This window comes from Rattus rattus, chromosome 10, assembly GCF_011064425.1.
Source record: "Rattus rattus isolate New Zealand chromosome 10, Rrattus_CSIRO_v1, whole genome shotgun sequence".
In the NCBI taxonomy this organism is placed as follows: Eukaryota; Metazoa; Chordata; class Mammalia; order Rodentia; family Muridae; genus Rattus; species Rattus rattus.
The window spans coordinates 5,366,681-5,394,107 of NC_046163.1; the positions used below are offsets into that span (position 1 = coordinate 5,366,681).

At 41.8% G+C, this 27,427-nt stretch overlaps 1 protein-coding gene across 3 annotated transcripts; it reads left to right on the forward strand.

The window, feature by feature from the left end:
* Positions 1–382: 382 nt before the first annotated feature.
* Cd55 (CD55 molecule (Cromer blood group)) lies at positions 383–26,800 on the forward strand. 3 transcript variants are annotated; one of them, XM_032915070.1, is made up of 10 exons: positions 385–561; positions 1,155–1,340; positions 3,264–3,455; positions 4,792–4,891; positions 6,223–6,308; positions 11,597–11,785; positions 14,477–14,662; positions 15,835–15,915; positions 17,015–17,035; positions 25,465–26,800. In XM_032915070.1, exons 1-10 carry the CDS (start codon positions 462–464, stop codon positions 25,521–25,523), a joined length of 1,200 nt encoding a protein of 399 aa, XP_032770961.1. In that variant the 5' UTR covers positions 385–461; the 3' UTR covers positions 25,524–26,800. The 3 variants fall into 3 exon arrangements, with proteins under 3 accessions (XP_032770960.1, XP_032770961.1, XP_032770962.1); XM_032915071.1 differs by having other exon boundaries at positions 14,477–14,611; XM_032915069.1 differs by lacking the exon at positions 25,465–26,800 and having other exon boundaries at positions 383–561; positions 14,477–14,611; positions 17,015–17,995.
* Positions 26,801–27,427: the final 627 nt, after the last annotated feature.

Consider the following 27,427-nt stretch of genomic DNA (forward strand, 5'->3'; position numbering starts at 1 on the left):
TCGGTCACTGGCTCCCACCCTCCCCTCTGACATCTTCCAGCTGAAGTCACATAGGTCCTGGGTGTTTGTTTCTCAGCTCCCACTGACTCAGGAATTCCACCGCGCCCACCCCTAGCTTTGCAAACACTCAGCAATCCGGAGTTGGGAGTGTGGGTAGCTTTCTGCTATAGCAGAGTGCTGACCCAGAGTCCTGGGGAGCAAAGCTCCGTTCTTTGGAAGGCACTCCTCCAAATCCCCAGTCCCGCCCAACTTAAGTCACAGCAGGCCCACCCGACAGCTGGGTCCCCAGGGTGACGCTGAAGGCCGGGGCCCGCGCTCCTCAAGGAGGGAACGCCCTCTGCACGCGGGCTGCCCCACCCTGGGTGACGAGAGCCCCGCCCCGCCCCTCCGCAGCCATTCAATTAACCCTGGCTCAAAACAGCTCCAGCCGCAGCCGGGCACCGTCTCTTCTACCTGGGGCTATGATCCGCACGCGGGCGCCGGGGACTCGGGCACCGCCGCCGCCGCCGCTGCTGCTGTCGCTGTCGCTGCTGCTGCTGTTGCTGTCCCCGATTGTAAGCGGTGAGTACCAGAGGAGCGCGAGTTGCGACGGCGGACTGGCTGCCCGCCAGGAGGGCGCATGCTCAGCAGGCATTGTTCCCCGTAACGGGAACTCCGCTGCCAGGTGCCGGTTGCCTGCAGGAGGGATGGGTGTGGAGTGCTGGGCTGTCTGGGGCTGCGACTGAGTCCCCCACCCCCCGCGATCGGAGACCGTGGGAACAGCAAAAGGGATGGTCGAGTGTGAATCTCCAACCCTGCTCCTGGCTCTTTTATTAAGGTGGAGGCTAGATGGCTGAACACCTGCTGCGGGTGAGAGTCCAGTGCGAGCAGCGAGCGACCAGCGCCACTGGTTAGGGTGTCTTATCTCGCGCCTCACTGCAGTGTCGGCGTGGATATTGAGTAGATTCTGAACGACTCTAGAGGGGGAGGAATCCATTTACTCCCTACTTCGTTTTTGTCTTGCGTTCACGAGAGCCCTGGCATTGCAAGTTCCTGTAGGGCAGATGTCAGCCCCCGGGAGGAAGTTGAGAGCCATTGCTATTTCTCTTATTCCAGGTCTGGGGAAAGAAAGTTACTCACCAGCTTCTGTTTTACACCTGCTCTTATCTTCCTAGGAGACTGCGGCCCACCTCCAGACATTCCTAATGCCACGCCAAACTCTGGTAAACACACCAAGTTTGCCCACCAAAGCCAAGTGACATATTCGTGTAATAAGGGCTTCAAACAAATTCCAGACAAGCCAAACACAGTGGTCTGCCTTGAAAATGACCAATGGTCTAACTACGAAACTTTCTGTAATAGTAAGTTCTTCATTTGTTTTATTTTTTTTGAAAAGTTTTGGGAATGTGTATCTCGTTGAGGTTATTTTTACACCTCTTTAGAGTGACTGGTAATTGATACTTTTCTAGCATTATTAAACCCCAGAGTATACATGTTGGCAGTTTACACTCGGGCTAATTGAAGGCTGTACTTCCTATGGCAAGTCCTGCTTCTTCATTAAGAGTTTTTCTTTCTATTGTACAGGCTAATAGAGAAAATAAATGATAGGTGCTGTTTAGGGAGTAAATTATTTGCGAATATATTTGGCAATTACCCTGAGACACACACCCAGGTGATCTGTCTTCTTCAACTTTATTTTGTTAAGTAATGGATACAATTCTTGGGAGACATTTTAAGGTCTTACTTCAAAAAAAAAAATACGTTGTACATATAGCCCTACGTTATGTTAAAGATACAGGTTTTAGGTGATTCTGGTATATCATTTGAACGTAATACTAGAATGCGTGTCTACCCACCAGGGTTCTATAGTGTAACCCATTGCTTTGTTTTATTAAAAACCTCTATAGCATGTTACTCTATTAACTACTGTTGGCAGTTAGAACACATTAGTTAGAAAGGCTAAGGCGTTACTGCCTGCTATATAGGCTTTATAAACATTGTACCCCATGGCTATGCTAATTTTCTTTAAAAAATAATTAACATTAGTTTGCTGTATGTTGCTCAGTCTGGCCTCAACTCCTGGGATCAAAATCCTCCTGCCTCAACCTTTCAAGTAGTTGGAGTTATAAGCCATGATATTTACACCTCTTCTTTCTTTTTTCTTTTCTTTTCTTTTTTTTGAAAACTGTTATCAAAATTTCTGTTAGAAATTACTATTTCTAACAAAAATAAAAAGTATAGTATGAGAAACACATGAGCTGGCAACATACACACTATTTTATGTGACTGTATGTGCTATACCCTCAAGATTTTCATATACTGTGGTTGCTACCCCCAGCCCCAGTGGAAGCATGTTAGCAAGGAATTACATTACATTAGGATGGCTGTGATGTTGCTAGGCAACAGGAATATTTCAGCTCCCATCGCACACCTGCAGGAACCACATTTGTCTTACCTGTCCCACCATGGATCAGACTATTGTTAAACGGTGAATGGCTGATGATGCGAAAGATCAAAGCGAGACTTGCTTGCTGCCTTTGAAGGACCTGAATCGGGGGACTATAGTAAATCCAGAGGCACTCAAAATTGAACCAGGCTTGACATTTGGTATTTTCAACCCCCCCACCCCAAGCCAAAAAAAAAAAAAAAAAAAGGACAAAAACAAAAATCCCATAAGCTCTCACCACAAGTTTTAAAGAGTTTGTATTACTTCATCTAATCCTTCAAGCAACCCCCTCAGTTATGTTAGTGGGGGCCCGTCTCTCAATGTCAGAGTTAAAGAAATCTTCTACCAGAAGATGAATCATGAAGGCAAGACCTCTTGCGCCAAAGAGCCAGGCTTCACGCTTGGACTGCTGAACTAGTAAGCCGCCATTTCTCGCTGTGTTCCTTGCCTCTCTAAAGTACACTTGCCCAGATGTTTACACTTGTTGTTCACTTTATGTACACAGCTCATCTGACCGTTGCAACCAGGGGCTCTGTGAGGTTAAAGGAGTCAGTGTGTGTAAAACATTTAGAAGTTCTGTTATTAACACGTGTATGTGAAAACGTCCCAGACACCTAGTAATTGGAAAATGAAGGTCTGCATGTGATTACACTCGATGGATTACAAATACCACAGCGATATTTATTTAAAAATGAATATATGAAGACTCGGAGATCCGTACAAAACAGACAAGTGGTTGACGGAAAAGGGGGTGGTTTGACTACCAGCTATTAGATTACACGGATTATAAAATATGTTTACATTTCTCTTTTTCTGTCATCACCTTAACTCATTTTAGAAACCTGTAGTGCTCCACTGAGACTGAATTATGCATCCCTCAAAAAGGAGTATCGTAACATGAATTTTTTCCCAATTGGTACCACTGTGGAATTTGAGTGTCGGCCAGGATTTCAAAAAGTAACTTCACGCACAGGAAAATCAACTTGCCTTGAGGAATTAGTATGGTCTCCAGTTGTTGAATTTTGTAAAAGTGAGTACGATTAGAAGAAGTAATTCCAGTATTTGGGAAAATTTCATGTCTTCCATTTGTGATGGAAAAAAAATATTTGTATAATGTTTCTTTAAAGAGTTATGAGTGGTATTTTAATTAGACAAATACGTATGTAATAGGAGTACTTACTGTCAGAGTTCCTGTTTACCAAATGTAGGGTTTCCTAAAACCATGACGTACTCCAGGTACCTTGCCTTTTTGAAGCAGCAAGACATGAATGTAAAATTAAAGAAATGTGAAGGTCGGAAATATCAGTGGCTCAGGGGATGAATTTGTGTATATGTGCCTGATATTTAGTGTTTTTCCCTGCTGTTCCAAAGATATAATTAGCAAGTTAGAAATCATGTAAATCAAAGTATGCAGTATTTTGTGATGAATTTCTATCTGTTACCTGTTTTTCACCCTGCATGCATGGCTGTGCCTGCATGTGCATCGTGTTGGGAGTGTTATCGGACAACCCTAGGTGCCAGACCATAGGTGCCTTCGGTCTGGAACGTCACCTCATAGAGCATACTAACTGTCTTCGTCCTGCCTCCCAATACTGCTGTCACTGGGAGTAGAAGTGTGGCCACTGTGCCCAGTCTGGTGACTCAAATTCTGTTTTGCACACCTGCAGTAAGCAAGCGTTTTATTAAATGAGGGACCTCTCCCCAGGTCCTTACTATGACTTGTGTGTTTGTGTTTCCGTGTGTGCGTGCACTTGTAGACCTGTGCTTAGGAAGGCCGAGGAACAGCCTTGGGTATCCTTCTTCAGGCCGTTTACCTTCCATTTGGATCTTTGGACAGTATCTATCATTGCCCTGGGGCTTCCCAAGGAGGCTCCACTGGCTGGCCTGTGAGCCCTACCCAGCTGTGGGATGAGAAGTGCTTGCCACCATGCTTAACCTTTTCCTGTGGGTCCTGGGGGTCAAAGTCAGGCCCTTGCCTTTACATGGAAAGCACTTTACCAGCCCAGCTTTCTCTCCCTCTCCCTTTCCCGTCTATCTTTTTTTCTAAACAAAAGTAAGAATGATGTGTTTCATCATCGTAATTTCATATGTCCACATCACCCGGGTCTCTCTCATTCTCCTTCCCACTGTCCTACCTGTCACATTCCTGCTAATCCTGGTCCTGGGTCCTCTTTCTTTCTGCTCTCATGTTACACATAGACCGTTATGTCCCTCTCCCCTAAAGACCTCTTTCTTCTCCATTCACTTTCAGCGTTAATGTAAGTACATCTGTATATGCATATCTGATTCATATAATTACTGTCATAATCATTTTAACATTCAGTGCAGTTAGAGGGTGCTATTTATTTGTTTATTTGTTTATTTAGAAAGAGCATGTCCTAATCCTAGAGAACTGAAAAATGGTCACATCAACATACCAACTGACATATTATTCGGATCAGAAATAATCTTCTCATGCGACAAAGGGTAAGTTTCATCACTCTAAGACTCTACATTTAATTAACGAACAAAAGAAATAGGGAGTTCCGTGAACATTGATAGATTTGTGGCCTGTCGTCACAGGTTGGTGGCTTCTAAAACAGTTCCTCATGTTGAGAGTGGGGTTGTTTGAGCAATGCACAGTGGTGCACATGTGTGTAAATGTTAAATGAAAGCTATTTTCTATATGCTACCAAAGGAAAAAAACCCCTAAAACACATAAATACCTCTCCCCAAAGAACCTTTGTCATGAGCCCATTGTGGTAATGTGTTACAAGCAAACTTAGTAGTTATAAGTAAACTTGGTAATGTAGACCAGGGAAAGGTATGTTTATACTTCTAATTTCTCTAGATATTAGATTCCAATTATATGCAAATCTAAATGTGATTAGTGTAGAGACCACTGGAATATGTTGATGGTACAAAAATAACAATCCTCGAAGTTAGAAATCAAACTAATTTTCAACTGATTTAAATATTAATTTGCATCTCAGTTTTACTATATGCAAATAAACTGTTACATCATGGGCTAGAAAGAAAGTCTAGTGTGGAAATGCCATCCTAGCAGCGAGTTCTTAGGGCTCTACTTTCTTCATATAGGAGAAGGAAGTTCTTTAAGTGTCATCAGCGACTCACACATTTCCTTTCTATGTTCTGAGTTCAATCGCCACCCTTCGCCCCTTATGACAGAAATAGTCAGCACTGGGAGGCTCTAGTGGATTTACAAGGGCCCAGGGGTTGGGAAGGAGTAGGCAGAGAACCAGGAGGGGGATTAGAAAAGGGGGGCAGGGTGGGGAGGGGATTTGGGTTTGATCAAAACACTTTATAGATATGCAGAAAGTTCTCAAAAAACGTTTCCCTACAAACCAAGGGAAACAAGGTGCTCTTTTTTTTTTTTTTTTTCTTTTTTTTTTTTCAGAGCTGGGGACTGAACCCAGGGCCTTGCGCTTGCTAGGCAAGCACTACCACTGAGCTAAACCCCCAACCCCGGTGCTCTTCTTTTAGAACTTAGAGTGAAAGATTTCATTACATGATTTTAGACTGTTTTTGTGTTGTGTATGCATTTTCAATGCTGCAAGCCAAAAGAAGCATGTTGCAAGTCTGAAGTCTTGCCGTTTCGGTATCCTATCTGTGAACTAAAAGTTTTTTTCTTTTTTAATTTCCATCTAGATGCTTTATCAAAACTGTCTTTTTTTTTTTTTTTTTTTTTTTTGTCTCCATCTTCTAGTAGAGTAAATCTTTTAAAAGGAAGTTCTGGAGAATTTAAAAGATAAGGCTTCTGCTGTGAATATAACGGCCTTTCTTCCCATCTCCATTAGGTATAAGCTGGTCGGTGTAACTTCTACTTTTTGTTCTATTACGGGGAACGCTGTGGACTGGGACGACGTATTTCCAGTGTGCACAAGTAGGTTTCCTTTTTAAAGTCCTCCAGCTGTGGGGCCACAGGATTAACAAAATCAATGACCTCTCACTTAACAACTATCTACTTCTGTATTTGTGGTACCCCCACTTTCACCGTGTCTCTACTAGTGACAAACTTCTTAATTTATCAGCTGTGGCTGAACTCTTAAAACTTTGGCTCTAAGCAGTAATATTCCAAACTATAGCATAATTTAAGTAAGAATTAAGAATCAAGTATATTTATACTTGGTCATTTTTCTGTCTGACCATTGCTTCTAATAGTCGGAGAAGCAGATTTCCCAATGTTATGGAAGGAACTATTCCTCAGGGTCTGAATGATTTGTTCTGTGTGCTAAACCTAACCTGGAAGCATTTAATACAGGTCTCTTACTGCAAATTGGTTCTTTAAGAGCCAGTGTTAGTTAGCAGTTGAGATAATAACCTAGAAGGTTTAAAGGTATTCTGTGTTTTTAACATCCGAGAAATTGCACGATAAAGAAACCATTCTCATGCTTGAGAATCTCAGCTTGTAAAGAGAAAAATACGGTGAAAAATACTATTATAAATAGATGTATCTAGCCAAAAGCATGATATACTAGAGTCATGTTTCCTTTACAAACAGAGAGGAGAAAAACACATGCAGTTTATTTATTTGAGTCCTGGGCATAATCGATTCCTGGTCTTTGTGTATGCTAAGGCCACTATGTCTTACTAAGTCCCAGACATTTTAAAGTGTAGACCTTATTTCTTCTGTTGATATTTAACTTACAACTTCCTCAAATGGCTTCTAAAACCCTAATGTCAAAATTAATGGTAAGTCCGTTTTGTGTGCGTGTGTGTGTGTGTGTGTGCGCGTGCGTGCGTGTCACTATGAAGAGTTGAAGAGTCTGTACTTTGTGGACCGACACTCTGGTATCCGATGTGTGGGTGGAATCTGTTGATAACAAACAACAGGAACCCTGCTGTCAAGGAACCCTCTTCTGTCACGCCCATCATGGGCCCTTCCTGCTAGGCCTTCCATTTCTGTTTTCTTCTCAGGACTATTTGAAAGGTTTTATCATTTCTACTCACTGCCAAGATTCTTTTCCCACTTGTAGTCAAAGTTCTTGTGAAGACACTGAAAGATGAAGCAAAAGGGGGGCGGGGGCTGGAATGCAGTTACTTGGCCCAGGCAACCTGTCCTAAAGCCTGGGTAGGCAGTCGCAGTGTGAAGCCAGCAGATGCCCTTTGGCTCACAGAATAGTCCCTACCCCAAACCCCCAGGAACGTATCCTAGTGCAGAAGTGTTTGCACAAAGCCCAAACTTCCTGTTCGGGCTGCACTCTAAGCCACACTCCTGGTTTCTTGGTTCCTTTGTGCTCTTTATCATGAACACACACCTTTGTCTTCTTGACTCCCAGTCACCTATCTATCAGCAGCTGCTAAGATCCGCCTTCCTCAAAAAAGTCCCTTAAACCTCAGCCGTCCAGGTTATCAACTGTTCCTGTAAATCCCCACTGGGAGAGTAGTATTTTTGATTTCCCCATTAACCTGCTTTTCATTTCATTTTGTTTTGAAACCACCAAAACAAAAAGTGGAAAGTGAATTTTTTTCCCCCCAATATAATATTTTTATAAATTATTTGGGAATTTCATGCAATTGCTTCCTGATCACACTCATTTCCCATTCTTCCCAGATCCGCCCTTGCACTCCCTCCCTGCAAAAAAACCAAACCAAAACAAAACAAAAAAACCAAAAGACAAAACACCCACCAAGTCCAGTGTGTTTCCATATACCCACTAGAGCATGGTCAAAGTCTCGGTGGCCAGCCCCTTGAAGAAAACTGAGTCCTCAGAAGTGTAGCTCTCCACAGTTGATAGACAGTGAGTATGCAGCCCTGGTGTGAGTGCACTGGTCTCTAGCATGGCTGTGATTACAGAGGAGAAGGACCGAGGAGGACTGAGGAGCACATTTAATAATGGTCTTTATTTACACACTGTCTTTGTTAGGGTTTTACTGCTTGACCAAGGTAATTCTTATAAGGACAGTATTTAATTGGGCCTGGTTTACAGGTTCAGAGGTTCAGTCCATTATCATCAAGGTAGGAACATGGCAGCATCCAGGCAGGCATGGTGCAGGAGGAGCTGAGAGTTCTACCTCTTCATCTGAAGGCTCCTAGGAGAAGACTGACTTCCAGGCAGCTAGGATGAGGGTATTAAAACCCACATTGACAGTGACACACCTACTCCAGCAAGGCCACACCTACTCCAACAGTGACACAACTTCTAATAGTGCTACTCCCTGGGCTAAAACCATCACGCACACCAACACAGGGTGGTTCTTGACCTCTGAATTAGGCCTCACTGTCGGGAGGCCTCTCTTTGGCCTATCTTTCTGTTACGTTGTTACTAGTTTTTAGTTTTAGCTGACTGATGATAACTGCTTATTTTTAATCAACACTTCTCTACTATGGCATCTTCCCAGAACCGTCTTTGTTTTAACTTCTCATGTCTTGTTGTTGTTATTTTTTTAAACATTTATTTATTTTATATATGTGAGTACATTGTCGCTGTCTTCAGACACACCAGAAGAGGGCATCGGAATACATTACAGATGTTTGTGAGCCACCATGTGGTTGCTGGGAAATGAACTCAGGACCTCTGGAAGAGCAGTCAGAGCTTTTAACCTCTCAGCCATCTCTCCAGCCCATTATTATTATTATTATTATTATTATTATTATTATTATTACTACTACTACTACTACTACTACTACTACTACTATTACTACTACTACTACTACTACTACTACTAGTTCCACATACTTTTTAGCCTAAAAAAAAAATTTGTGACCTGTCTTTCCCTGTGTCCATAGTTAACTATTCTTGATCTGTAGTATTGCACTCAGGTCTACCCCTAACATTTTTAAGGTCAAAGTTTGACTATAAATAGTAACCCCTGGTCCAAAAACTAATGTCCCCTTTCCCATACCACTGTGAGCATCCTTTGACACACATCAGTATGGAGCACTACCTACACATTCAAGCCATGTCCACCATGGCACTTAATGCTGACCTCACCGTCCTTTGGATTCGAAGTGTGTACTACCAACAGTGACTGCCCTGAAGAATATTGTCCATCAGGCATGGGATCACTTGATGCTGGAGTGTGTCCTATAATGGAGGAAGGGGTGGTAGGGCATGGTGTCATTGAACATACACACTTGGCCTAATAGATACTTCAGTTGGTTCAAGAAACTCACCATAGGGACAGTATGTACCCTTTAAAAGTGAGGTCTGTGTTAGGAACCTCTGTTGGCAGAATTCCTGCGTGATAGAGAATTCTTTTTTTCCTTGTACCTCATTACTATTTCATTCATAGCCTTCCCAGGCTGATGCTTCAGAAACCCAGATGTGACATATCTTTTCCTTCTTCAAGCTTATCAGTATGACTGAACGCTTAGAGCTCTAAACTCCTAATTGGCATTCAAGGCTAACACTGTCTCCCTGCTTTTCTACACTTAGCCTTTGCCTTCCTTTATAACATTCTACACATGCAAACTGCCTGCACGTTGCCACGTTCTTTATGGCGTGTTAATTTCCTTTAGCGTTTTCTTTTTTGTTGATCGGGATGTTCACTCTACAGCACAAGGGTGTATAGCGTGTAGTTTTGTCCACACCATTTGCGTTCCTAGCTGGTTGAAGGCACATACCTACCCAAGAGCTCTCTTGGATCCATGGACAAGACACACATGCATTAGCTCAATGGTTGGGTACTTCTAAGCCTCCCATAGCTAGTGTGCCCTTCCCTCCAGTACTCCCTTCCAAATCTACCTTTAATTTTGCTCTTTGGTTACCTTCTGTGAGGCTCATTGGTCTTGTTGCCCAAGATGCTTTCAGGCTGCCCTTCTGAGGGCCAGTTTCCTTTTCTGCCTACATTTTGGAAGATCTTCTCTGTAGCATCGAGTCTGTCCCCCAGCCCCCAAAAATCTCGATTCTCCTCTTCTTCTCTCCTAACCTGTGGAAACCTGGACATCCCACCTCTTTCTTTCCGATCAGCCATTGGCCACTGGCATCTTTATTGATAGATCAAAAACCAGTTAGGGACAAGTACCTTCAGTGTCAGTAACACAGATTCTTGATCAAAGAAAGAATCAGAACTACTCCCCTACACAAGGGGTTCTCAAAACTGTGGCAACAATCATTGTATCCTGTTTTAGCCTTCTAAATTCTGGGATTTCAGTGATGAGCCACCAGGCCTAGCTCTCTTACGATCTCTCTGTCTCTCTCTTTCTGTCTCTCTCGCTCTCACTCTTTCTCTTCCTTTGTGTAAGTATGCATGTATGAAGTTACAGATGCGTGTATGTGATACACATGGATGACCTAAGGAGTTACTAACGTTGGATTTTGGAGACAGTGTATAAAGTGACCTGTGTCTGCTTGATTTGAGTAAGCTGGCTATCTGTAAGCCCTGGGGATCTGTTTGTCTCTTCCCATCTTTCCCAGGTGCACACAACCAAGCCCAACTTTTTAATATGTGCTCTGGGGAATGCCTATACAGCAAGTACTTCTCTGACCAAGCGGTCATCCAGCCCCGGTCTCCTGGTTTTTAATACCTCTACACTGCTTGGTCTATAGCTGAATTGGCCTAGAAGTTCCTTCAACTCCTTCTTTGTTTCACTGTATTCTCCCCATCAAGAATCATGGCCCTTAGTCCTTCAGGAGAATTTGCTATCCTGGTTGATGTCTGTCCTCTCTCTTTCCATATGTGTGTTTCAGTGGTAGCCTTCACATTGTGTTTGGACTGGACAAGTGAGTTGTTCTTGCTTAGTTTAAAACATATCATGGATTTGGCAGTATTCTTTGCCTGCGAATGTACATTTGAGCTTCGTTTAATTTGATGTGCATGTGTAATTCTGTTGTTTCCTTGATTAGCTTAATGGTGCTAAAGAACATGCAACCCACTGATGGTGCTGTTAGGGTAACTGTCAGAAAGAGATCTCTTTACGGCATAAGCATTGTAACATGGCTTGGACTTTATTTATATTTTTAATTCAGCTGATAGTAAGTTCTGTCCTGTACTTCAGTGAGTCAGTTCTCCTAAAACACCTTATCCTGGAGGTGAAAATGGAGTCCTTGTGCCATGCCCCACAGGTTGAAAACCACTGTAATACATACTGTCCATTTTTCAGAAAGGCTGAACTCAGAAAAATGATTGATTTTAATTATCTTAAAAATTCTAAACCTGTTTTAGTGTTATAAAAATACAATATCAGTTTTTCTTCATTAAAAATAAAATACTTTGATTCTTTTTAAGCAATTTTTTGTCCAGACCCACCAAAAATCAATAATGGAAGAATTCGAGAGGAAAGCGACTCTTACGCATATAGACAGTCGATTACCTATTCCTGTGACCAAGGCTTCATTCTGGTTGGAAATTCTTCCGTTCTTTGTACTCTGAACGGTGAAGTAGGAGAATGGAGTAGTGCACCACCCAAGTGCATAGGTAATCTGTTATATTCTTTATGTACACATGTTCTCATCTCGTATGTATTCCTGCATCCTGAACTGTTTGGATGGCTTTCAAGACAAGTAAAATCATGGGTTATTTAACTCACAATCAAATGAAAAAATTTCCTGGCAAAAAGTAGCAATGTAAACTGGGTAGTTGAGGTGCATGCCTTTGATCCCAGCACTCAGGAGTCAGAGGTAGGTGGATCTCTGAGTTCAAGGCCAGTGTGGTCTACAGAGTGAGTTCCGGGAGAACTAAGGAAACAAGCACAAGGAAACCCTGTCTCCACAAACAAGCAAGCAAGATAGCAACGTGTCTTTCCTCAAAATGAATATCAAAATTCAGCACCATGCACTCTCTGAGACCAACCTGTAACTCATTAACATTGCTGACACCCTGGGTAGGCTCCTGGGGGGTTGGGTGAGGTGTTGTCCCATTTTCGGTATTCTTCTCGCCGTCTGTAGTGGAGCTCCACGGTAAAGGACCACCTAGAGCATAGAGTCCATCACTTAGCTGGGTGGTGCCTCACCACCCAGCAGCTGAGACCAGAAGCTAAGTCACCTTACCCACTAAGCCCAGGAAGGCTAGGAATGCATAGAAGGTTCTGGCAGAGCAGTGGGATAGCTACAGGGAGTTGGAGTGAAGCCCCAGGATTGGCTTGTTGTCCTAGGACCTGAGTGCTGCCCTCTTTCCTTCTCACACTGTCTAAAGCGGCACTGAGCCAGAACCTGAGTGCAAACACTGCTTGGCGCTCACTCGTGTATAGAAAACCGAATTACTTTGGATGTGCCCAAGGCCCTGTGCAGAGGCAGGCTGTGCTTTATTGAATAATCAATGCAGAACCCTTAGACACGTGACTGTAGAGTTTGCTCTGGATGGCCACCTGATTCTGGCCCCTTGTTTAATAGATTAATATTAGTGACAAAATGGACAGAAAGAAAAAAAAAACAGATTGATCTACAGTCATGGTTGGAGAATTCATCATATCTATTCCCGGAGCTAAAAGATAAAAGAAAAGGGGGCCGGAGAGATGGCTCAGCGGTTAAGAGCACTGACTGCTCTTCCAGGGGTTCAGAGTTCAATTCCCAGCAACCACATGGTGGCTCACAACCATCTGTAATGAGATCCGATGCCCTCTTCTGGGGTGTCTGAACAAGTAAATAGATCCTAAAAAAATAAAAAAAAAAAACAAAGAAAAGAAAGAAAACTTATTATGATTAGAAGAAAGTGAGCACGAGTGGTTAGGGTTAAGCAGATTTGCACAGGAGAACTGAACCTGGCATGATATGTGGTCCTTTTCAAATCACATGAACCAGAAGTGATCATCTGCAGCCCTTCAACCTCAGTGCTCTTTCCGCTCGGCCTTCTTCCTGACCACTGTGGGATTTAGAGTAGGCATCAGTAACAAAGGGGAAATTTAAACTCAGTGGGAGTATACAAACTTTTTGGACTTAAAACGATAATTTAGTGGAATAAAGAACAATTTTGATGTCCTTAAAATGAGTAGCATCTATCGAGACATCACTATTTCTAGTCACGCCCTCGAGGCTTGCCTGCATGGCAGGTAAGTTACCTGCAATATAGACCTTCTTTTTTTAAAGCAGGATAAACTACATAAACCATCTGAACACTTAGAACATAGTTTCTGGTGGGTGGAGCAGGGCATCATTAGTGGATTTGACCTGTTACTGCTTCAGGGACAGACCAGGTGGAAAGTGTCTTACCTAAACCATTCTCCACAATGGTGCCAAGCAATCTGCACTTGGATTTTTGATTTTTTTTTTTGTTAGTGTATTAAAATTGGCACACACTTATATAACTTTAGGGGGTGTAATACGATGTTTCAGAGAGAGCATACGAAGTGTAATGACCTCATTAGCCTGTTCTGTTTGTATCCTTGATTTTGGATGAAGACAAACCTTAGAAGGGTCCAAGAGTTGATGAAGTTCAACCCTACTCAGGGCTACCTGAAAGGGATTAGTAAAAGCACACCAAAGGAAACCAGTAAGGAATAAGCCTAGAGCTTCACGAGCTCATCCTGAGGACAAGGGACAAAGTAGCTGCCGTTGTCTTTGTATAAAAACATTCTTTGGCGTGAGTGGAAGAGACAGTTTTTAAAGAGAAAATTGAGAGCTATGTCACATACTAGAATATTGTTCTAACTTTTCTCTTTGCATGAAAAAAAACATTAATGCAATAGTGTTGTAAATAATGAATTATTATATTAGTCTAATCGACTGTAGTCACATACGGATATGATGTAGCTTCTTTCATTATATATCTGTATAAAATCTAGGATCCACTAATGAGGGGAAACATGCAATTTTCATCCTTCAGAGATTGATCGATTTTACTTAGTATGGTGATTTTCAGTTGTCTCATGAGAAGCGAAACTGGGGGGAATAGATGGGAATAAAGGGTGAGACGGGGGAGAAGCTGGTGAATCTTGTCAAGACACGTGGTATATTTATAGGACGTATCTTTATGAAGCTCATTGCTGTGTACAGTTAATATGCACGAATAAAGAAAAGATGCAGCAGATTCGGGGCATAATAAGGGCTGGATTTCTAAAAGTCCTATCTAGGTGTTTAGCCATTGAGCAAGTAATGGCTAGGGAAACTTTATGTGGTCAGCAAGATTTAGCTAACTTTTAACTTAACACTGATTTTTTTTTTCTTTTTATAGAGAGAAACAAGGTCCCAACTAAGACCCCACCAGAAGTTGATATTCCAAGTACAATGCCTCATGTATCCACCTTAATTAATTTTCCAAGTACAAGAGCCCCACTGTCTCATAAACCCACTACAGTTAAAGTTCCAGGTACAAGAGCCAAACCAACGTCTCACAAGCCCACTGAAGTTAAAGTTCCAGGTACAAGAGTCCCACCAACGTCTCAGAAACCCAGCATGGTTCATGTTTCAGATACAAGAGTCTCACCAAAACCTCAAAAACCTACCAAAGCAAATAACCCATCTACAGAGATCCCACCAACACCTCAGAAAGCCAACACAGCAGATGTCCTAGCTACAGAGATCCCACCAGCACCTCAGAAAGCCAACACAGCAGATGTCCCAGCTACAGAGATCCCACCAGCACCTCAGAAAGCCAACACAGCAGATGTCCCAGCTACAGAAACCCCACCAACACCTCAGAAAGCCAACACAGCAGTTGTCCTAGCTACAGAGACCCTACCAGCACCTCAGAAAGCCAACACAGCAGTTGTCCAGCTACAGAGATCCCACCAACACCTCAGAAAGCCAACACAGCAATTGTCCCATCTACAGAGATCCCACCAGCACCTCAGAAAACCAACACAGCAGTTGTCCCAGCTACAGAGATCCCACCAACACCTCAGAAACCCAACACAGCAGATGTCCCAGCTACAGAGATCCCACCAACACCTCAGAAAGCCAACACAGCAGTTGTCCCATCTACAGAGATCCCACCAGCACCTCAGAAAGCCAACACAGCAGTTGTCCCATCTACAGAGATCCCACCAGCACCTCAGAAAGCCAACACAGCAGTTGTCCCATCTACAGAGATCCCACCAGCACCTCAGAAAACCAACACAGCAGATGTCCCAGCTACAGAGATCCCACCAACACCTCAGAAAGCCAACACAGCAGTTGTCCCAGCTACAGAGATCCCACCAGCACCTCAGAAAGCCAACACAGCAGTTGTCCCAGCTACAGAGATCCCACCAACACCTCAGAAAGCCAACACAGCAGATGTCCCATCTACAGAGATCCCACCAACACCTCAGAAAACCAACACAGCAAAAGTTTCAGCCATAAAACCAGCAACAGCTCAGATGTCCCTCATAGCAACTACTGTGTTTGCACAGACCCCACCAATAACCCAACATCCCACCACAGTTAATTCTTCTGCTGTACAAACTGTACAAACAACTCGGGGATTTGCCACAGCAAAACCTTCATTGACACAGAATCCGCCAGCAGCACAAAGGCCCACCATTTCACACTTCTCAATTACCAAGGGTCCCCATACTGTTACACAAATATTTACTTCTGCTCATATTACAGCAACACAGCATGTACCTGTTACCAAGACAACGGTACGTCATCCAACGAGAACATCTAAAGACAGAGGAGAGTCTAATTCAGGTCAGTGGATTTTGTCCAGATTTCCCGTGGACCAGTCTAATGTGATGATGGAAACGTAACTTAAGGGGGCGGGTTATGTTCTGTGGAGGCATGGGAAAGGGGGTGCCTTAGCGGCTAAGGCTGAGACATCCCTTCCCACTGAGGAACCAGCCACATGACAATATAGTATAGAATAGAGTTTATTTAGGGCATGGGGAGGGGCGTTAAGAGGGTAGTAGGGTGGAGAAGGGCGGGGGGGGGTAGAGTGGGAGAGAGAGAGAGAGAGAGAGAGAGAGAGAGAGAGAGAGAGAGAGAGAAATTGAAGAGTAGAGGCCGACCATGAGCACATGGAGAGAAGGGGGGAAGGGAATGGAGAGGGAAGAGGATAAAATCAAGAGGGAAAGAGGAAGCAATAGAACAAGAGAGAACAAGAGAGCAAGAGAGAGAGGAGGAGGGGGGAATCAGCCCCTTTTACTGTGTCAGGCATACCTGGCTGTTGCCAGGTAACCGTGGGGGTGTAGCTGACAGGATCCAATAGTCTCCAGCTGTGCCATAAATCTGCTCTGAGTCCCACTGCACTATAAGACGAAGATGTTGATTGTCTGAGCTTCATTGGAATCGGTGGGAAGGGACTTCCGTTTTCCATAGCTTTTGTTTTGGGCTTTTTACTTGTTTTTGAGATAAATCATTATTAGCCCAGGCAGGTCTTGAACTCTTGACACCCAGTTTCCCCAGTGCTAGGATTACAGGCCTGTGCCTCCATACTTGGTTTCATAGTTTTCGATCATAGATTATATTGTCATTTGTTTTCTATTTAAGCTTCTAAAACTTGTCTCTCGACTTCAAGCCGTCTCACTAAGTGCATGTAATATTTGGGTTGGTGTTTTAGATCTGTCATGACTCATGTTGACTTTATTAACTCTATTCATCAGATATTAGTGTTGATGCTGCCAAAGGAAATAATATATGATTGTGTTCAAATATATATATGAATGTTTGAGTTGGTTTTGAGGTCTTACGTATAGCTGATCAATCTATACATATATATTAAGTTAGCAAATTAATTGAAAGTTAAAATGTTGAGTTTTATAATCCTTTTTTCCCTTTTTATTTTTTGTAGGTGGTGACCATTTTATATATGGTAAGTTTGACCCACAGGGAGTAAAAAGAAATTGCCATCACTGTGGGAGACATAGTCCATATTTCTGGAAGAGAATCTTCTCTTATAACTGCCTGAGAAAAACTATCAAAATGCAGTGCCTATGGGTGCCTAAGGGCAAATGGGTAAAGCCTTTTAATCGGCTGGTTTCATGGACACCGTTAGGCATCCAGCATGGTCCTTCATATCCCCAACAGTGCTCCTGCTCTAAGGCAGTCTTAGGACAGCTTCGGGTCATCTGGCCAATCAGTCAGGTAGCACTGAGTGCCCGCTGTGTCAGTATGTCATTTTAGTGACAGAAGAAGCCCAGGAACAACAGTCAATACAGTTCTTATTCAAAGAGCATAGTTAACGCCATCTCCGACCATTTTTAGGTCTCTGTCATAGGCCAAACGTGACCAAGAGCCCCACTTTTCATTATATCTTTCCTTCATCTCTAGTAATGGTTTTAAGCAGAGTTCTCTTAGAATATATTCTCTACATGCTAATATAGTTGGCGAAGGTACAAAACCGTCTCTGTGTTGCGATTCCTTTTAGCATTTGGTCAGTATTTTTTCTTTGTACATTATACTTACTGTTACTTATTAATAAGGTCCACAAATCCCTGAACGAAATGGTAAGGGGCATTGTTAAGTGGGAAAATAGCCAAGTAGTGTACCAAAGTCATGGGCGACTGTAAATACCCTTTCATGAAAAGATGTGTATTTTAAAAAAAATTTGTACTTACCAGTGATACCCCCATTTTCATTCATGAAATGTATTAGCTAAAGGACACGCCCTGAAAACAGGTACTCAGTTTCTATTGTTACTCTTACTGGTATTTGTCTCTCTTAGTTTATGTTTAAGCCAAAGATTTCCTCAGAGATAGCCCAGCAGGGGCAATTGCTTTTGTACATCTTCTATTTTAAATAGAAATAAATATGTTCTAAGCTCATGAAAAAAAAAAATCTCCTGATTGATTTGCCTAAGTGGTGAGTTTTAACACTGAGTTACGCAGTGATATTTAGTGGAGACTTGAGATACTTGCTATTGATTACTTTTTTAAAAAATTAATTTAGTTTTTATGGTGCTGAGGGGGGGAATTCAGGCCTTGTACGTGTCAGGCACAAGCTTGGCTGATGAATTCCACTCCTCACGTTTACATTTGGAATTCCTCAAGCGTGCCTACTTCTTTTCAGGAAGCTTCGTTTTAGGGTAAACTTTAGTTTACCTGTGTTCCTGCAGTCAGACATTTGGTGAAAGTGTTATGTCTTAAGTGTATCCTGTTAACTCACTTTAAAGATGAGATCTGTATTACAGGGAAAATGTTTGTTCATTTTTGTTTCTTTATAGACAACTGGGAGTGTTTTTAATTTCACTTTTTAGTGAGTGCACGGAGAACTGGGAGTCACTGAAACTTTTATGTATATGGAGCGCTATACTTTTTCTTATTCAGCCCCCATTATTCTCACCTTGGAAAATGCTTTTGTCAACTATATGGTAATATACTAGAAATTTGAGGTTTTTTCCCATTTAATCCCCCAAAGAGAGGATAGAAACCATCAGCTCTTCTTAATTTGCATTATAAATGCTGCTGGAGTGAATTTTAAAGGTTGTGACCCTGGCTCAGTCAGAGTCAGTTCCCCACCCATCTCCCATTCTTATCTTCCCTCTGCCAAGAATCTGCTTAAGCATCTTTCCCCCTGATTAATCACACCACATGAAATATTAATTCCAGTCACACACTGGAAATCATTCTATGCTTTCTATATCCCTGTACTCTTTGCATGTATAAAAGTAATCTTTTTACTCTCTTGGGACAGCTCTCTTTTTGCAATATTGAGGTCAACATAGTTTTATTGCTTCTTAGGTCGACATTGTCTAGAAGAAAAAGAAAAAAAGAACTTGGGCTTAGGAAACAGTCAAACTTTGGTTTCAGTCTGGCTTTTCTGTTTAGCGAATATTCAACCCAACAATTAATTCAATTTCCCGGGTGCCAGTTTTCTCGTCTATGAGACCTAGTCTGTGTGAGCTTATATATAGTAAGGGACACGAGCAATCCTAGCCTAAGTAGTGAGAGATGAGGACATGGGACTCCAGGGAGTCACAGTATGGGTCCCCATTCCTTCTCTGAGGTAGATTTGTACAGATGCCCTGAACTCATAGAGACCCGCCTGAACCTTGGGTTGAGAATAAGGTTTCATTGTCGTGGCGACGAAGTCAAATAACTATTGGCCAAGAACCTCCTGTTTGCCTAGCGCTGTGACTGAATCAGAAAATCTTTGCAGTGTTTTAAATAGTGCAGAAATGCAGCTGTAACAGAGAATCTCACAGAGATTCTCCTCTTATTGGAGAATGGCATTTTAAAACGTTACATAATACTCCTTGGATCTATTCAACTGTGATTGGGGACGTGAATTATTATTGTAAACGTATACATAGTTGCATACTGTTCTTTATTCCAAGTTGCCTAAGCGTTCAGTCAGTAGTCACTTGTCTTTGAGTTTGTTGTTTTCTAGATTACCGAGTGAATTTGAGATCATAGACAATTGCACTTAACGTATAAAGGTCTTGTTTGTAACTTGAGAGTTACCCTTGTATTAGTTTCCTGGGAGCGTGTGTGGGATTTCACATTTTACATGTATGTTCACTGCTCTGGTTTCTGTCATGCCATCCACCTCCACCACTTTCCCAAGAGCTAAATACACGTGTTGATTCATGCTCTAGAAATAGCTTTTTATTTCTGTCACCCTGACGCTGAGGTTCATGTTTGTATTTTTTTTTTTTTTGACAAATTCTAAATTAGACATCGTAGTGATAAAATTAATGAGAACTCAGGAGGGGAAGAGAAACTCAAAACTTTGGAATAATTCTGATTAAATTCTGAATTAAATTCTGAATAATTCTGATTGTCTGAGGTAATGGTGCAGTGTGGGGGACCAGTTAAAGAAGCAGTAGGTAAAATTCTGTAATGGTCCCCCTGCTGTGAGAATAGCTGGTTCTTACGCTGTACACGGAAGCACAATTGTGTAACATTTGTAATTTAATCGTTAAGAATGTCGGCTTCCGATGCTTTTCTAGTGTTACCTGCAATATTCTCTGTGTAGTACAAATCAGATGAGTGGAGTCTAGGGCCAGGACAGAAAGGAAAGAGAGAATAAGGCTGGTGAAAGCAGGGAGTAGGCCTATCAGTCCCAAGTCTCCGAGTTCCGTTCCCAGCACCAAAGACAAGCAGCCCCAAGCAGTGAGGCATGCAAAGTCATGGATGCTAATCAATTTATCTGTTTGCTGTCGTTCACCTCCAAAGGGCCCTTCTAGCCTTAAACTCCACTTTCTTAGATGAGATTGCATGCAGAGTAGCCGGAATGCTGGCCAGCCTACTCTAGGCAAAGTGGATGTGGCGCACCCCGTAGCCTCAACGGTACAGCGTCTTTCCAGTGATGGGGAAATGTCACGTGTTTAGTTTGAGCTCTACAAACAGCCTCTCCTTAAAACTTTTCCCTTGAGACTCAAATTATTTACCTACAGAATGTGAGTGAAGTCCAAGGTACCTTCTCACTCTGAAATGACATCTTTGGTCAGTCACCACCTTCAACTGACTGATAGGCAAAGCCCTTAACTTCAGCAAGGTTACATTTAAGCACTACACGGCAATGATCAGGCCCTGCTGTCGAGCACTGAGATGGTTTAGGACATTTTCCGAGAAGACAAGTGAGTGACGGGCACTGTTCATTGCCAAGTCTCTGGCCTAAGGAAACCCACATGCAGGATGCAATTCATTTCCCTCGTTACTTCTTGAACTTGCCTTCTCACTGTGAAACTAGTGTATGTAGAAGCTTCTGTGTTACCCATTTCCCCCTTAACAGTAATTGACATCCCGGTGCTAGTCAGTTTTGGCGCTATGATTTTATAAGTTTCTTCTTCTTTTTTTTTTTCATTAAGATTTGAATATTGTGTTTAAGTCACGTTCTTAGCTTTAGTTCTCTCCTTCCCTCTGTAATTACTACCCTCAAGAGCCCTCCCGCTTCCTTCCTCTCCCCACCAGTATATTTAAGGATAGAAATGGTATTTCAGAGAAAAGTGATATTCAGACAGCAGAGGGCAAGTCAGCCTTGCTAGAAATGGCTGATGTGCTTTGAATGTTACTAAATATAAATGTCCTGGTTGGCTCTCACATCCCGTGGACAAGTCGGGTGGTTCACATCCATCCTACTTCATCACGGAAGTTAACTACTCAGAAAGCTAATAGTTTGTGCACACCCGAGTTATTCCAAAACGGGCTTAATTCTTGCCTGTTTCAGTCAGTCAATTAATTAGAATAACTACCTTTCAATGCTACTGTTAGGTTGCCCATTTTAATGTTAACTCAGATTAGTTTCCTTTTTACTCTACATAGATCACCCCCCTCCCATTAAACTAGCCGCAGCGTTTAAGTACACTTGCTTTCTCTCTCCTTCTGTTTGGTTTTTCATGGATGTGTGATTTTTACATGTACACCTGTCACTGAGTGCACACACAGTGCCCACAGACCAGAAGAGGGCATCAGATTCTCCTGAACAAGAGTTACAAATAGTGAACTGGCTTGGCTGTGAATTAAACCCAGGTCTTCTGGAATGAGAGCTATTGGTCTTTACTGCTGCGTCATCGCCAGTCCCTGTACATTAGTAAAGGCTTACAGACTCCAGTTCATCTGTAATTACTATGCAGTGTCATATAAATTCCTATACAGTGTCATAGAAAGAACTCAGGCATCCATGGATTTTTAGAATCATCAGGGCTTCCTGGAACCTGTCTCCCCCATTCCTTAGCAGAGATCAAGATATGGCTGCTCTCAAAGAAGCAGTATTTTTTTTATTCTTCCAAAGTAGTGTATATAAAGTATTCAAATATTATTTAAACCACTAAAGGATTCACTCTTTTACTTTAAAAAAAAAAATCTCATCGTTAGATCTTGGGATACGGTTGGGTGAGCCAAGCAAGGTAAGGCCTTTTTTTACAAGAATTTGTTTAACACTAGTCAAACATTCTGGGTTTTATTCTGGCAAACGCAGTAAGACAGAACTTTCACAGAACATTTGAGAATGTGATCCAGAGCTTAGCAGAAATGAACGCAATCACAGAAAATGTAGAGCGGATACCTCAGCCAGAATAGTCTGAAAAAAAAAAAGTCACTTGCCCCAGCTTTCTGTTTTGATTGCTGTTGACTAATCTAGTGATAAATCCTGAGTGGGAGCTGCTTCCCAGAGTCGGTGCTTGGGGCTGAGGAGGTGGGATGGGGTGTGAGGCACCCCTTGCTCTCTTCCAGTCCTTTATGTACACTTTGATAGCCGCTTGCTGTCATGGTTTTATTAGGCCGGAAGTGCTGGAGCATTTAGGAAGTGTTTGTTCTAAATCATAGCCTAGTATTTTTGCCTTACAGCTACTTGCTTAGTTTCCGAAACAAGAGAAATTTTGATGCAACCTAAATGATGCCTTTTACTCGCACACTTAAGTAATAATCCACATGACCAGGCATGGTGGCAAACACTGGTAATTTTAATCTCAGCACTTGGGTGGCTGAGGCGAGAGGATCTTGATTTGGGCCCAGCCAAGGCTGTACAGCAAGGGCCTATCACAGAGGAACAAAAACTCACCACCACCAACAAAGAAAAGGACCTGAAGATCAAAATTGAATCAGTCAGTAACCAATGAATCCACTCGCCCTATTTCAGAGGTTTAGCCGTAGAGGGTAAGCACTGACTACGAGTCTGTGCTTACTCTCCCAATTTTATACTTAATTAAGAATACCAAGGGATACACTTGATGAATGTGAGGTGATTATATAGCTCCGTCCAGCCGTCTTGTGTCTGTCAGAGGGTTTGTCTAATTCCCTAGAAATGTTGGGTTTAAATTATAAGGTTGTGTTTAAGGAAGGCAGTACAAGTAAATTCTTGGTTTTGTTATTCGACTGAAATTTAAGTCAGTCCATCCAGTTAGTGTTTCCTTCTTTTACTATTCAGTGCTTATAATACAAGAACACATTAACCCACTGCCAGGTTCTGTAAGTTAAGTGTGACATGAGATCTTTGAAATTCTGATTAATTATGTGTGAAAGGTATGGATGATTTGTAATACCACATTTCTGTGTCTCGCCAAATGTCCGTGAAGACGGTTGGTTGGCTTATAGTTTCTGCAGACGTGGGTAATCGCATCTTAAGTTTCAATTATTACCAGTTTGTTGAGTTTAAGAATTTGTTGACTGAATGGCTGACATACTGATTCTCTCATAGCTGTGATACACATCGTCAGTTACTTAAAAGAAAAAAATCGTCAGTTGAAAATTTCATAAATGAATGTTTTTTTAAAAGGTTTATTTATCTTTATATATACGAATATTTTGTCTGCATCTATATATGTGCACCACCTGCGTGAAGTGCCTCTATGGGCCACAGGAACCAGCAGATTTCTTGGAGCTGGAGTTACAGCTACTGTGTGTTAGGTGTGCTGGGACTTGAACCCCAGTCTTCTGGAAGAGCAGACGTTGTTCTTAAATCACTGAGCCATCTCTTTAGCTCATGAATATGTTTTGATCAGTGCCCCTACTCCCTCCCCTCCAAGCTCCTCCTAAGCCCACACCACTGGGCTTTCCTCCAAATTTCATGGACTCTAAAAAGCTCACTGAGTCCATCTGCTTAGGGCTGCATGTCTATGAGCGCCACAGGGCCGACCACTGGGGAGTGAGCATCTTACTAGGAGCTGCATCTGAAGAAAAGTGACTCCCCCCTCTCACAGCACCCACCACATCCATCACATTTCTCAGTGTCTTTGCCAGGAGTTCCTCATAAAGGCTTTCGGCTCTTCCCAGCAATTGGGGATTATCACTGGCTTGATTTTGGGGGGTCTTGTGAATGGCTGCTCCGAGTCTGCGTGAAACAGCTCTGTCATAATTAGAAACCACAGTTTCACAAGTACCCTCCACTGTCCCTTGGCTCTTACAGTCTGACCACCTCATCTTCTGAGATGATGTGTGGCCTTAGAGGAAGAGCGGTGACAAACGTATCTCTCTTCCTCTGCACTTCGGCCAGTTGTGAGTCAGTGTTAGTCACCATCTGGATGCATCTTCTGAGCGTCTCTGAAGAGGACCAAGAGCTTCCCTGATCTATGGGTCTAAAGAGAAGCATTTTAGGGGGCAATTTAATACTGTGCCCAGTTAGCAGAATAGAAGAAGTCAGTTTACCTTAGGGCCTATGACTTACTTAGCCATGGGTACTTGGAGTAGTTAACAGTACCAGGATGAGTTCCATCTCCAGGAAAGGCCTTAAATCCAGCAAGCAGTTGGTTGTCTCCACAACACAACCTCAACAATGGGTGCATCTCGCCAGCCTCATCCTTACTCCAGCCGACATGGTTCATAACTGGGTAAGACTGTTGGTGACTTCCCCACAAATAGCATCCTTAGCACCTTCAGGCACCATGAAAGTTAGGCAGTGGGGATGAGTGTGTGGTCAGCCCCAGCTTGATTTCTCAGTGTCTCATGACTCACCTATATGGTGTCTTATCATTGAGTTCAGGAGGGTAACCAAGAGTGATGACGATGGCCTGCATTGTTTTGGGGAGTCCATGGGACCCAACTGACCAACAGATTGAACCCAGACCTGATGCAGGGCTTTTTGTTTGATAACCTGTTATGCCTTGTATAGGGTAAATCCATTTAAACTCATTTTATATATGTGTATGTTTTAGGAAGTCTCAACAGTAGTAGGTTTCTATGTAGGTTTAAGCCCCTTCTCTACCGTGGGCTTCCACTTCCTACCCTGCATTTATTCCTGAACTATTGTTTTCACCTTGTTTGTACTCGACTTATCTCACTTTAATTATAATTATTGGGATGCCATAATGCCACCAATATTTGGGAGAGGGAGTGATGATCCTTGGGGCTTAGTAAAAATGGTTTGGTTTGCGATAGTTTCCACCATAAGTAGATTGGCTTATTTTGTGTGTGTTTTTCCATTCCCTTGACTTTTAGACTTTTCCAGAGTCCCAGAAACATTCACATCAAGATATGTTTTCACAACTGTATTTGTGGATCATAAAAGATAGTTTTTATGTCTTTGAAAATAGCTTAAATATGTTTGTGAATGTCCTCAACTGTCTTCATCCTTTGAAACTTTACATGTAGTTGCTCAGGGGTCTTTCATTGACTCTTATTCTCAAAGTATCTTCGATGTGCTTGGCTGCTAAGAAACAAAACACTGTCTTTTGCACTTTGTTTCCATAATTATGGAAGTATATTGAATTAAGCTGAAGACTCTCCATGTTCTTTGATTTACATTAGTTTCGAGCTCCTAATTAGCCAGTTCTTCTAGGGTTTTATCCCCTTGCACCCAAAAAGTTAATGTTTATTGTCAGTAAATAAAATCATTTTGATTTTAATTTTTTTCTTTAACTTTCAGGACATACATGTTTAATAACCATGACAATTTTGCATGTGATGCTCTTACTCACTGGCTAGTTGACGTAGCCAACGAAGAGTTAAGAAGAAAGTATATACAACCACTGAGAATACTTCTAGTTTGTTACAATGTCCAGGAAGAATGGATACAATAAATTTAATAGTGTTGTTGGTTCTGTATGCTGTCATCGTCTTGAAGGTGTGCTAGAAATGTTAACAAAGCAAGAAGAAAGGAGGTTGTCTGGAATGGTCTTCTCAATGCATATAAGTCTCTTGAAAATATTTCAAAACTAGACAAATTCACAACGTTGTGTAGTATCTTTTCTAAAAAAAAAAAAGTGTGGGAAAGTGTAGAAAATTTTCAGCGGAGAGGGAAATCATGATTTCTTAGGCAAGATCTATCCTGTTATTCTAGCTTACAATAAAAAATAGGAAGCTAAAAATACTGATGAGATTGCAAAAGTAAAACAAAGACCCCAAACGGAATTTCCTTACTTGTAAGCTGAATTGCTAGAGCTGGGACATTCTTATTTAACCCTTGACCTGAAGGCATTTTCCTTTCTACTCTGTATTGGCAAACTGTTATAAAGGAAGAGCATGCTAGCAAACCAGAGGTGGGACAGGAAAAGAGCTCACTTGGTGCAGTGCTTGCCCCGTGTGCCTAAATTCCTGGGCTCCTTCCTCAGCACACATTTATAATCCCCACACTTGGGAGGTAAAGGCAAGAAGATCAGAAATTAAAGTTCATTCTGGGTTACCTAGTGAGTTTCAGGCCAGCCTGGGATGCCTGAGACGCTATCTCAACAAACAAACAAACAAACAAACAAACAAACAAACATCATAGATAGATGGATGGATTAGATAGATAGATAGATAGATAGATAGATAGATAGATAAAAAATGAATAATGTTGAGCCTTTTGACTTAATTGATGGCAAATGAAGAGGATGTAGTTGAAGACCACCTTTATTAATCTACCTTTAAACACACAGACTGGAATCAGGAATAGTTCACTGCTTTTAAGAAGGAAAAGCTGCAGTTTGCTCTCAGGGAAATCTTTTCTTGTTTTGTTTTCTCCAGTAAAAAAGCCTTAGGAAGGTGTCTTCACTAATCGGCCATTTGTATAATAGTGTCAGTGGTATCCTAACATCTACATATGAACAGATTTTGCACATGTTCATAGCCAAATTGTAAATCTTATTCTTTTGTAATATTAAGATAAGTCTATTTATATTTTATTTATATCAGTGAACATTTTGGTTTTAAATGTATATCAAGAAGATATGTAATAAAAATATTTAATTTCCTTTGAATAGAAATAAATAAATACTCACACTGATGTCTCCTGTAATATTTGAAGTTTCTTAAATGGGATTTTTTTTTTATTTCTAGATAAGATATTCCTTTTCATCTCCTTAAGTAGTAAGAATGTTGTCTTTTGACTATCTCCAGGTGAATTATTTTCAGTTTCTTTGAAATTTTACAGGCTTGTCATCTGTTATTTTCCTGGTATGGATTCACCAAAAGATAACCACATTAACGCGTAGCCTTGAATATAGGCTTTTCATTTTCAATTGTATTTGAAGTATGGACTTAATCTACATGTAGTGAGACTAACTGATTATGAATCCATTGCTTTATCTTTTTTGTTGGTCTTGGTGTTGAAATACTTAAAAAAAAATCCACATGTAACGAATTTAACATTCAATTGGAGGAATTTCTGGTGAACCACAGTCACAGAATTAATTAATGGTAAGGACTCATGTCCACTTTTTGCCTGATACTTCCTAGAATGGCAGAAATAAGAGAGATTCAGTTTTTAGAAACTTCAGAGCATCCACCTGCATGAGTTACCTTACTCTAGTGTCACCACTAGTTAAGATAATCACAATGTAATGTCTGTCCTCAAGTCATTTGTAGTTCAACAGCCAAGGACTATAGACTTACAGAGAGTAAAAATACAG

Excerpts from the sequence above, each read along its gene's own strand:
- Cd55 (XM_032915069.1), top strand. The coding sequence starts at position 462 with ATGATCCGCACGCGGGCGCCGGGGACTCGGGCACCGCCGCCGCCGCCG. Across the intron at positions 1,341-3,263 it reads CTACGAAACTTTCTGTAATA|AAACCTGTAGTGCTCCACTG; the intron begins GTAAGTTCTTCA and ends AACTCATTTTAG. Across the intron at positions 3,456-4,791 it reads AGTTGTTGAATTTTGTAAAA|AAAGAGCATGTCCTAATCCT; the intron begins GTGAGTACGATT and ends TTGTTTATTTAG.